Genomic DNA, 12,591 nt, shown 5'->3' on the forward strand with positions numbered 1-12,591 from the left:
TTTTTTTTTTTTTTTTTTTTTTTTTTAAATCTTACCATTCAATTATTTAATAATATTTTCTTGAGTGAGGCTTTTCAAAAGCAAAGGGAAACAGATACGTATGTGTATATCCACGCAGGACTGTTTTCTCTTTTTATCACGTGGCATCTTAAAATGTACTTTTCAACACTATTTTTGGAGTTCAAAAAAGTTTGGAAACCAAAAGACCAAGTCCTTGATCATGAGATTGTAAGCCATTATACTTATCTGCATTCGGCATCATTTCCTGTTTAATAACAGCAGTACTTGTACTAATATAGTTAAATATTTGGGGTGGGTGGGTGATAACTTCTAACTAGCAAATTAGTTGCAGAAATCATGTGGAAAACTCCTATTTGCCTTCACCCAGATTCATCAGTTGTTAAGCTTTTGTCTTTTTCCTGCTTTCCCCTCACACTCTCTAAGCCCTTGGAGAGTTCAGTTGCATATACACTATTCCCTTTTAACCTGTAAATACATCAACGTTTAATTCCCAGTAGGATGTTCTCCTTACATAGCACAGTATAATTACAAAATCAGGAAGTTTATCATTACATTACTATTAATCTCATCTATACTTCTCACTCAGAATTCGCCGTTTGTTCCTAAAATTGTTTTTATAGCTTTTTCTTTTTTTTTCTTGTCCAGGAGCCAGGACAGGTTTGCCGTTTGCATTTAGTTGTCCTTTCTCCCTGATCTCCTCGAACTTGGCGGAGTTCTCCGGATTTCTTTATGACATTTACATTTTTGAAAAGGACAGGCCAGTTTTAGGCCAGTTACTTTGTAGCTTGTCCGTCAATTCGTGTTTGCTCGAGGTCTCAAAATTAGATTCACAACAATGCAGGAATTTATGTCATTTTAAGAATGCCAGTGGCACGTTACCAAAGTTGTAGAGGCATTATGTTAATCGAATTGAAAAAGTTTCGAACTTGGAGGAAAAAAAATGGATTTTAAACAAGTGAATTAAAAACTCTGGAAATAAGAAATTCACCATTGGGAGAAAAAAAAAGGATGATCTTATTTTTTTTTTAATTGCTGCTTCCAGTGGTTTAGATCATCTTATATCATTCAAGATGTGTCTAAAACAACACATCAATGGATTAGTTTTTAATGTAATTGTCATAGTTTAATAAGAAGTATTTGAAGTATTTTAATATTGATAGTAAAATTAGCCTACATGTAGAAATGACCTTTTTTTCATTCTTCAAGGATATTTGAAACTCCATCACTTTCCAAAGTCTGTGAGAGGTTTCTGTATTACAGAGATAAACTTGAGGGGCTGGGACTTCGGGAAATTAGTAGTCCAGCAAGGTATCCAGGCATGTAAAGGGGATGATGATTACAAAATGTAACTCGTAGTTGCACTTCAGTGGCATGAGTGTTGTGGTCCTTAAAAAGAATATCCCCTTTCGTGACCACCACGTTCCTTGTTCTGAGCACAGCGCCTGGTGGTTGAGGAGAGTAGTGGTTCTGAGTTTGTGCTCTGCCTGGATTCAAGAGTCCTGCTTCTGCCTCCCCCACTGCTGTGGGGACAGATCCCTTAATCTGTCGGTAAATTGGGGATAATAATAGCGCCTACCTTAGAGAGTTGCCGTAAATATAACTCTTGCGTGAGAAAAACTTAGCACTGTGCTGGGATTTGGTCTGTGCCCAAGAAAGGCAGTGCTGGTGGTATCGTAGCAGGGGTTCATGAAATATTGGTGGGTGAGTTAATGGAGGTATGAACCAGAGGTTATGGGAGGTTACGGGAGCCCATCAGAGAGGAGCTGATGATGTCTTCCCGGAAGAGGTGACCTGCATCCCGAGTCTTCGAGGTTGGAAGAAAGCAGCCCTGGCTTTATGATTGGTGGTGCTGAATGAAAAGTGGACACTTGGGGCCCCCGTTCAAAAATTATTCAAGGTGGCAGCAGAGCATGAAACCAAGTAATGGCCCCTTCTGAGTGCAGCCCTGTGCCTTTACGGGAATCACGTGCCGATGAAGTGTTCCTGGTAAAGAGTTCTCCAAAGGTCACAGGCTGGGATGGCTAGAGGCGTGGGGTACAGAACCCCAGGTTCTGGCTCTGTCTTGTTCTTCCCAATTCCGCCTTGTTTCCAGAGCCTCTCCTTCCTGGGAAAATAGAAGAAAAAACCATATTGGCCAGTGAAGACCTGAGACTCTGGGGCAGTTTATTCTGTGATCCAGGAATCTGTAATCAAGGCGTGCTAGAGGGAGAAGGTGGCATTGGAACTGTTTGAAAAACGCTGTCCAGATTGGGAAGCAGGAGAGAAAAAAAGAAAGATTTACCTACTCTAAGCCAGCCAGGTGCTGGACAAGGTCTGGTCTGTAATTATTTTAAACAGCCTCATGGAGGTAGCTTTTACCTATGGGGAACTGAGGCTTATAGAGGTTAAGTATTGTGTCTGAGATGATGTAGCTGGTTAAGGGGGTAGAGCTTGATGTGAACCCCGGCTTGTCTGAATGTAAAACCTTAGCCTATAAGTCTAGGCTCCACTTTGTGCCTGGAGCTGAGGCTCACACTCTCCCATAGAATATCTCAATGATTGCCATGGCGTTCAGCCTTAATACATATGCTACAGAAGGGCTTCTAGATTTAAGTCCATTTTAAAACACTTCTTTTTTAATTGAAATGTAGTTGATTTACAATGTTGTGTTAGTTTCTGGTTATAGCAAAATGATTCAGTTATACATATATATGCATTTTTTCATATTCTTTTCCATTATGGTTTATTACAGGATATTGAATATAGTTCCTTTTGCTGTACAGTAGGACAAAACACATTGCTGAGTCCAAAGAAATCAATCCAGCCCCCTCATTCTGAGATGAACGAACTGTTGAGAGCCAAGTAGGAATGATGCTTTTAGATAAATAAGCATCCCCTCTCCTCCTACTTGCAATCCACATTTAAAGCTGATCAGAGACTTGAGAGGTTCTTATTGGACTTTTATGCGTTCTGTGACTTTAATTGTGGAGCTGTCTTTCCAAATTAATAGCATTCAGTGGCACTGCAAACACCAAAGCCGAAGAAGAGAGGGTCTTGAAGTAGTAACAGACCCAGCAAAACTTTGTTTTGTTACTTGAAAGATTTGGGTTGGGTCAGGAAAGAGTAATTAGTCAAGGAATTATTTTTCTTTATCCTTGTCCTTACCAAACCAAAACTTTAATTCTGGAGGGGGAATCTGCCTTGCTTATCACAGGTAGTAAGGGCAGTTGGATTTGCATTTTTACCAGATGAATTCCAGGGTCTTCATACCAGGAATGTTTTCTCAGGCTAACTTGTGATCAAGGGCTAAATGAAGCAAGTGGATAATTAGCCTTGAAGGAAAGTGCAAACAGAAGCATAATTAACACAATTGTTGATGCTTCTTTCCTGCTGGGGACATCTGGGCACATGGTGAAGAACCGTAAGTCGTAAGCCAAAGGTCTGTGCAAAATGGAGAGACTCCCTCTTATTTTCAGCTTTTTAGTACATATGTGGTGTAAAAAACGAAATGGATATCTTTCCTCTTCTCCAGTTCTTTTCAGATTGTTCCTTCGTGCTGCTCTGTTCACCCTTTCCCAGTTACAGAATAACCTCAAGAATCTCACTTCCATTTGAGAGTGATGTCTTTTTTTCAATTTAGTCCAAAATCCACTTTGCACCATTATTTAGGATTGCAATTAATGTGACTAAAATTTGAGGTCTAAGGACACACATGTGTTTCTTTTAGGGCGTTGTATTCCATTGGAGTTCATCAGAAGGTAGGATAGGGCAGGGAACATGTGTTCATTAATGGGGAGTTGTTTAGCTAATAATTAGCTAAACGAAAACGCTGTATTCTTAAACACAAGTACCGTTTGTTTTCATACTCTGTTCAGACTTAGGATAACACTAAAACTGCTTTATACTTCTTTAAAAGAAGAGGGTTACAGTGATGGTCTTTTAAAAAATTTTTTATTTTATTGAAGTATAGTTGATTTACAATGTTGTGTTTGTTTCTGGTGTGCGGCAAAGTGATTCAGTTGCATGTATATATATATATATATATAAAAAGTGTTTTAATTGAAGTATAGTTGATTTACAGTGTTGTGTTAGTTTCAGGCGTACAGCACGGTGATTCAGTTATACATACCTATATATATTCTTTTTCGTGTTCTTTTCCACTATGGTTTATTACAGGGTATTGAATCTAGTTCCCTGTGCGATACAACAGGACCTTGTTGCTTATCCATTCTATGTATAATAGTTTGCATCTGCTCAGTGATGGTCTTTTTGATATTACTGCCGCAGAAGTACTGCAAAGGTCTTTACTGAGGATCTCAAATACAGCTCAGTAAGCGAAGCATTCCCCTTCCCAGGCTTTCCTCATTAAGATTCAGAGCATTAGCTTTTACAAGTCTTAAAATAGGTCTTGCCAAACACTTTCCCATAATTCTCTGACAGATGTGAAGTTTGTTATTTCAGACCCATAAGGTTCCTTTTATTCTTTCAAACTACTCAGTTTGACTTTATTACAAATCGCTGGTGAACTGATCTATTGTTTAATTTAAAAAAAATTTAAAAACCCTGAAAAGAAAATCTCAAATGCAAATTGCACTGTTATCTTTCCCAAAAGGTATTTCCCCCCTGCCAGGGGTGTTGGCCTATTTCATCATTATTGGGCACCAGAAGCAGGGAAGGGCCATTTATGTATTTATTTTAAAAGCCTCTGTTGGGTATACACTTGTTAAATTTAAACTACAGCCTTTCTTTTAAAGTTCCCGCTAATTTAAACAAAAGCCCCAGGAAGTGGCCCGTGGAATTTATAATAATATTCTTCCACCCTTTGCCTGTTTTCAAATAACAGTCTTTTCTTAGGCTTTGGGGAATGCAGACAACCTGATCGGAATATGAAAATTTCAACTTTAAACCTATGAACTCTGCGGGGTCTGCAAAGGCGTTTTCGTGTCAAGCCCAGGAAATGTACACATGCTGTAGAATTTACAACTCATCACTGTCACAGTCAGATTAGAGTTCGAGTTAAAGAGTTATACATTAACCAGGGTTAGTGCATGGAGCTTGCTGCTAAAGACCTGCAAAGGCAATCAATGTCCTGCAGGCACAATGAAAAATAGAAGTATAGCTGGAGGTGTTCGGAGGTCAAAAAATTGGCCCACACGTACTAGCGCTCCGGAATTTACTTTTTTTTTTTTTTTTGGGCTGTTCTGCAGTGTGACTGAATTGTCATTAGCTCTCTGGATTTTTTTTTTTTTTTTTTTTTGGGCTGTTCTGCAGTGTGACTGAATTGTCATTTGCTTGTTTCGACTCAAGGGAAACATCTGGTTTCTCTCTGCAGTATAGACAAACTGCCCTTATTCTGAAGCTCTCATCCATGAAAAGCACGGTTTGGGCTCAATGGGTTTGCTTATGAAAGGCTCGGGGGTCCATCTCTGCAGAAATAAACAGCTCTAGTAATTGGAAGTTTGTTCCCCGTTATAAACTCTAGCTCAGAGGTGACCCGGGTGAAGTGGCAGAAGCTGAACGGGATGCATTTCTTTTATAGAAGGCGTTTTATGATTTAGGATGTGTCCGGCAGAGAATCTGCCACTTAACCTTTGAAAAATCTCTTACCCAACTTCTGTAGAGTTTCTGCAAAGATATGTAAGAATCCCAGAGCCTAGAGGTTGGAGACTGGGTGTGACAGGGTCCAAAAGAAAAAGGAGGTCTGGGGGGCAAAGTGAGGAGTTCTGTGGCTTCGGATCTTAGACCACGGCCGGATCTTCATGTGCACTTTATACAGAAGATGCGAATGGGTGTCATTACTCCTGTTCAGGACCAGCTACGTAATCTGTGGGACTCAGTGCAAAATGAAAATACGGCGTCACTTGTTTAAAAGTTATTAAGAACTTGAAGATGAAAACCGTAGGTCATTCACCCAAGGGTGAGGGGATCTATGTGAATACACAGGTCACGGGCCCACGGGTTGGACTCTGCTTCTAGAAGTTTTAGGACTCTCTAGGGTAGATGACACGCACACACACACAGAAAGTAGGGGTACCTGGGAAGTATGTCTGCTAACTTCTCAGTGGGGTGTTGGGAGAGAATTTTCTTCTAATCAGATAATGGACTGTAGGGAGAGCTCCTCTCGCTTGAGGTAGGTAATAATCACTGTCAGTGTGTTCTTTTTCATGTATCGTATTCTCTTGCTAGGAAGACGGGGGCTCTGCCATCGTGCGAATGTTTCTTGTTCCTTTTTTGCAAGAATATTGGTAGAAAACTCAAAACAGTGGTTTTAGTATGTGTTTTGGGCCCTTTCCACACTTTTCAGAGTCTTGTCGTTCTGGAAGTTAATCCCAGCCACTGCGTGCTCAGCTCTTCTGACTCTGGTCCTCTTTCTCTCCTGCCCCAGCTGTGCCTCCCCTACCTACTCGTGGGCTTCTTAGAGAGGGGCGTTTCACTTGGACGTCGGCAACCGAAACCCCAGTAAATGTTGGAATCGAAATACTGGTCTCTGCTTCTCCTTCTCTTTCTTTCCTGCCGCTTTCCCTCCTTTCATTCTTATGGTTTTAATTTGTCTTTTCTCGTTCAGAACGCACAGGTACACAGACACATGCTAAATGTGTGTTCTGTGTGCAGGCCTGAGCTACACATTTTTGATCACCCAAAAACGGTAGTGCGGCCCGAAAAGTCCTAATGTATGGTCAGGACCGTGTGTTGGCTCGATAGAGCGAGTGAATCTGAGGGTCTCCCTGTGTGGAACCTGCAAAGTTGAGGCTCATCCCCGCCAAATCCTAAAATGCTAATGAGGGAGCCGGGGCTGAGAAACCCCAGTGACCTCAGGGTGGTGTGGCCCCCGCTGCCCTCCTCCTGAGATGGAGCCAGTTACAGTAGGAGGGTTTGTCCGAGGGATCGGCCTGCTGGGTTTAGTCAGAAACTGCTCTGCAAACACAGCGGATTAAAGGGTTTTTGTTGAGGTAGAGCAGATGGACAGAGAGGCAGAGTTCAAATTAACCGATCGTAAATCAGGACCCTGCCGTGGAAGGAAAAAATCTGGGCCTGGTCACTTAAAAGTTTGAGCTAATTTAATTTATTATATCTTTTTCTTATTGGAAGAGCACCTCATGTTTATTATAAGAAAATTGTCGTGAAGAATTTAGAAAGTATTTTTGCCAAAGAAAGGGGGTAAATCTCCTCTGTCCCTAGAAGGAATCACCCTTAACCCTTTTAGTATAATCTTCCTGATTTGTCCTTTGTCTCGCTAACACACACATATATCCATATGCAGTTATTATTTAATAAGAGTTATAACAGTGTTCTTCTTAGGGTTAGATATTAAGAGCAAACTTGTGAGTAGGTCTTGAAGATCAGAACACAGGCTCAGGGATGGTTTGGGTCAGGCCACCAGCATAAATTTCAGTAATAAAACCAAAGACAATGTGTAAATTTATGTTCGGGAAAGTTGGGGTGAGCTCAGGCGAAGGAAAAGCTCGCTGGCTCAGGGGGTGGGGGGCACGATGAATTTACGATCTTCCCTCGAGGAAGGCTTTGATAAGCTGTCCAGAGAGAGCAGCGTATCTGTATGCGTTTTTCCTGTTGCCGCCTCATTGGGCAAGAAGAATTGTTCAGGTCGGAAGAGAATTCTGCGCGTGGAGCCCGCTCTTCATTCTGCCATTTCTAACGAGCTGCCTCGTAGGGCTCGCCGATGTTCTCCGTTCCCTCTGCCAATATATCGACACAGCGAACGCTTGAGGCTAGTGGGTCCCGAGGATGCCCAGGCTCAGGCCATTTATGAAAGCAGGGCCCTATCAGATGCTCCCTTCCTAGGTGGAGAGAGTCTAGCCGTCCTCAGAGCCATCTGCCACGTGTTTTCTAAAAGTCGTTCGTGTTCAAGAGCTGCCCTTTTAGCGCCAGGTCTTCTCACTGTTACCATGACAAAATTTAATTAAGTACAGACATTAGTTAAAAATCAAACCCTGTGGAACCTCTTAGAAAGAGTTGTTTCAGTTGAAGTCCTTGGAATGCTTTGAAACATCTCATTTAGTGGTGAATTACTAAAAAGACCCATGGCATTAAATGATGGGAGAAGTGTATGATAAAATAACTTGCGTTGTGCGCTAGTTCCTAGCGGGTGAGTGTTGGGTGTTTGTTGAAGGAGTGAGTCCACGGTGGGGGACAGCAGATTCAGAACTCCCAGGTCACTCTTGCTCTGGGGCATATACTTCATCGAGGGGGACTGAGAATCTTGAGGATTTTCTTCTCTCTTGGTTGAACATTTGTAAGTTAAATGGGCTTTATTATGAGACGCCAAAAGCATGAAGATTTTTATGGTGTTACTCCCTCGTGTGGGAATTTGATCCGTCACCAGAATAAAGACCCATGTCCTCCACAGGCTTATTCATGGGGCGCTGGACCACCTGGCCCCCCAAGCCCTTGCTCTCTTTCTGTTCCGTGTGATGCTCTCTCCCTTGCTAAAGGAGTTCCAGCCTGTGGCCACGCAGATGAATGCGCTACGCATGTGTATCAGGTCTCCCATCTCATGCCTTCCTTTTTCCTGATGCTGGTAACCAGTATCCTTCATCTGGTTAATTCGGACCTCAGCCCTCCTGTAAAGCATTTGTTGATACCTCCCCATACCCCAGCCCGTTCATTCATTATTTGTCTCTTGCCTCCTTCCTGCCACTGGAGTGCGAGTCCCACGCATCCCACCCTTAGAACACCTGGCCTCCAGCAGGCATTCAGTTAAGGGGGCTTGAATGTGGAGTGAACAGTCACGAGCCTTCTGGGTGCCAGGTACTGTTCTTGGTCCTCCTTCAGTGGGGGAGGTCTCCTTTTCTGCTCCCTTTGCACGCTGGACTTACTCCCATCCTTTGACACACTATTTTGCACTAACAGCATTTGTCTTGCTGTCTTTCTCACCAGCTTACGGGTTTGCAGACTACAGCCAGTGGGCCAAATTCAGCCCACCATCTTCGCTCGGGAGCCAAGAACACTTTTTACATTTTAAAATATAAATGTACAAAGGCTATTTGCCTTTGGGGAGAAGAGCTGTTGGGAGAGTTGAGATTGTCCATTGGCTGCAAAACCTAAACTGTCTACCCTCCTGCTCTTTATAGGACGCGTTGGTCGACGCCTGCGTGAGACTCTGAGCTTTTTTTTAGGACAAGGGGACTGTCTTGGATCTTCGAATTCCTAGAACATGGCACTTGAGTAAATGTTTTTTGAATTGAACCAAAGTCCCTCTTTTTTATTCCATCCTCTGGAGTCAGATGAGGGTTTGAATCTTGGTGTTGACCTGTTCTAACTGTGAGACTAGGGGAAGACGGGGCCTCTCTGAGCCTACTTTCTTTGTCTGAAAACTGGAGATAATATATTTTTCTGGTGGCCTTTGAGAGGAGCAAGCGAAGCCATCAGGATGTCGATATCTATACAGCGCTTAGCACAGTGTTAGTGTTTAACGTTAGCGGTTATTGTTTATCCAGATAAACATCCAGCCACAGTTATGTGATCTGATCATAATCATATAAATGGCACGATAGAGCAATTGCCGATTTAAAAAGAGTCAGTCATTTTGGGTTATCCTCTTTCTCTTTGATGGTGTTGAGAATTAAGTGTTGACCTTCTGTCCACGGATCTGACTCTGAATTTTCTTCCCCATTTCTCTGTGTGTGTGTGTGTGTGTGTGTGTGTGTGTGTGTGTGTGTGTGTGTTTGAGGCTGAATCTTTTATGGTGCTGATTTAGAATAGCTTCTAAGGTGCTGTTAAGACAGAAGATCTTACTTGAGTGAGTCATTCCAGTGCTCCACAAAACGGGGATACATTTTTGGGGCGGCCTCTGTGGTAGGTGAACCTTTTCTCGGAGAGACAGGAGATGCTGCTGCCGGGCTCAGGGGCACGTGCTTCTGGGTCCGCAGGCTAGCGGACACCCTGCCGAGGTACGCAGACTTGGAAGGAATTCAGATGTGATATATCTGGGCCTGTTTCTTTGCAGGGACAGTGAAGGTGAAGAGCTCCAGCATCCAAGTTGGAGATCTTATCATTGTGGAGAAGGTGAGTGGGGTCTCGCGGCTCCTGACGGCTGCTGCGTGGGCGCGTGGGAGAGGAACGTCACTGCCCCCACTTCACGAGTCCCAGTGCGACGTGTGATTCGTGTATCTGGTGGCCGAACTGGACGTTTGCTTTCTGGGATTCTACCCAGAAGCTTTGCCTGGGGAGAAACATCTCTTTCCCATGAGACACACACACACAGAATATTTTTTCATGGTTTCTGTGTGCTTCTTAGCCAGAAATCCAAGTTACAAACACAATTCCAAGGTTTGATTTCCTATTTGATGTGCTTGTTGTTTTGGAGTCTTAAACTCATCATAATAAAGTTTTTCCTAGAAGTCTGGGGACTGCACAAGCACATAAAAATATTTGTCATTTACCTCTTGAACAATTTTGTCTCACATTTTTTGACTTAAATAACATTGTGCTTTTCTGTCATTTCATGGGGAGTAGGGGTTAAGTGAAACATGAGAACAGTAAAAAGGCCCCAGGTGCGTTTTTAAAGATAGCGCTGTCGATAATGTTTGTTACTCCAGCACTCATACCTTTTCTTACTGTGTATGTTTGGGAGATGTTGGATTTTGGGGGTGGCCCTGGAGAGTCTTGGAATCATATTTGATTAGAAAAGGATTGCATCTTAACTTGTTTCTGTAGGAAGTGAACTATGCTCTTTTAAAAGGATTAAATCCAAGAACTCACAGTTGATTTGGGGTAAAGTGAAGCTCTCCTGGGTGGCAGCTCAGAAGACCCACACAAACTTCTTTATGTTATGACATACTTGCCTGTTCACAATTACATGAGGCCTGCTGTTGGCTTCCCTCTTTTTTTGAGAACGGCTTTTGTTGCTTCTTGCTACTTGACTTCCTTATTAAAATCCCACTCGAAGCCAAACATCAAGCCGGAAAATTGGTAGAAGCAGAAAGCGTGAGCTGAGCGTAGGTATGTAGTTTCAGCAGACAGCCTGGAAGAAAGCCAGCTCGGGGAGCAGGCTTTGGGCTCCCGGGTCCTCTGGCTGCAATTTCAGGAGGTAATGGTTGGATTCGCCAGAAAACTAGCAGCTCTCTTTCCGACATAAGATTTCAATAGGAGATTAGTAACGTAAAGGCAGTGTGCAAGAGTTTTCAGATTCAAAACAAAATAAGTCCCCAGATCTGTCTTTGACAAAGGCAGACACTTAAAAGAGGCTGTGGGTTTGGGTTGCCCCCCCCCCGCCGCCACCGAGGGGGCGGGGGCTTGGGGATGGAAACCTCACACAGGGGCATTCACAGTAACAGTCTCTCTGTTCATAACGCAGAACCAGCGGGTCCCTGCTGACATGATCTTCCTGAGGACATCAGAAAAAAACGGTAAACATCTGGGATCAATTTTGAAAATAACCATTAACCTTTCAGTGGTAATTTGGCAAAATAATCATTTGAAAATGTAACAGAAGCAGATGATCATTTTGGAGGCAAATCAAGAACGTTTCTTTTCATAGAGCAGTCTTTTAAAAAAAAAAAAAAAAAAGGTTTTAGGTGCACGCAGGTCAACAGATTTTGATCATAGCAAAGGTAGTCGGAGCCGTGCTGAATCCCAGCTGGGAAAGTCACACACAGTGGCTATGCTTTTCCCCGCTGGGCTGCATTAAGCTCGACCGCAGGAGTTGGCAGGACTGGGAAGTGTGTCGAACAAACAGAAGCAAACAGAAACTCCTCTGAGAAAATACTGGGAGAGTGTCATGAGATGGGGTGGTCGGGAAGCTGGGGGGAGAGGTAGGGGTAGGTGGCCTCTCCCCACCTTGGCCCACGAGTGGTGGGGCCATAGTCACCCCTACCCATCAATTGATTTGTCGTTACAGCTTATTTCCCTGAGTGAACCTCTCAAGTCTCTTGCAAGACCCCACTCCTCGCGGTTACAGTTGTCTCTTGGTGTCCGAGGGGGATTGGTTCCAGGACCCCCATGGGTACCCAAATCCACGGATGCTCAAGTCCCTTATATAAAATGACGTAGGACACTTGGTCGTCTGCACCCGCGGGGCAGGCTCGGGGGGCCCGGCTGCGTTTCCCACTGTGGCCGCCCCCGCTGCCTCCTGCCCTCCCCGTCGGTTGACTCAAATCTCCTTTCTTTTTATTTGTTGTTATTTAAGCTGTTTTGAGGAAACAAGGCTGTTTTTCTCTTGCCCGTCAGGCATAATCAGAGATCTTCAAACGTTGGAAAAATCCGTATTTGTATCCCTTTGAGGTTGCTGCAACCTCTTTTATGATGAACTGGATAAAAGTGCAGATGACATGATATACTGATAATATGTTAAATCCTTCAGAGAGGGGGTGGAAGGCACTCCATTAAAACAGTCTTCTTTTATTTATTTATTTATTTAATTTATTTCTGTCTGTGCTGCACGGCTTGTGGGATCTTAGTTCTCCAACCAGGGATCGAACCCGGGCCCTTGGCAGTGAGAGCATGGAGTCTTAACCACTGGACTGCCAGGGAAGGCCCTAAAACAGTGTTCTTCTAAACACTGCAGCTTTGTCCTCGAATTGGTTCTTGTGTCCTCGTCAGTGAAAATGGAGTTATGGATTGGGAGTGCCAGGT

The 12,591-nt window shown here is 43.3% G+C and overlaps 1 protein-coding gene across 1 annotated transcript in view; it reads left to right on the forward strand.

The window, feature by feature from the left end:
* The window catches only part of ATP9A (ATPase phospholipid transporting 9A), a 126,153-nt gene that overhangs the window by 35,104 nt on the left and 78,458 nt on the right, over positions 1–12,591 (forward strand). The window contains exons 5-6 of the mRNA XM_024750188.1: positions 9,965–10,023; positions 11,315–11,366. Coding sequence (XP_024605956.1) covers positions 9,965–10,023; positions 11,315–11,366 — 111 coding nt within the window. The remainder of the gene's footprint in view (positions 1–9,964; positions 10,024–11,314; positions 11,367–12,591) is intronic.

The sequence above is a fragment of the Neophocaena asiaeorientalis genome, unplaced genomic scaffold (genome assembly GCF_003031525.2).
Source record: "Neophocaena asiaeorientalis asiaeorientalis breed wild unplaced genomic scaffold, Neophocaena_asiaeorientalis_V1.1 scaffold606, whole genome shotgun sequence".
Lineage (NCBI taxonomy): Eukaryota > Metazoa > Chordata > Mammalia > Artiodactyla > Phocoenidae > Neophocaena > Neophocaena asiaeorientalis.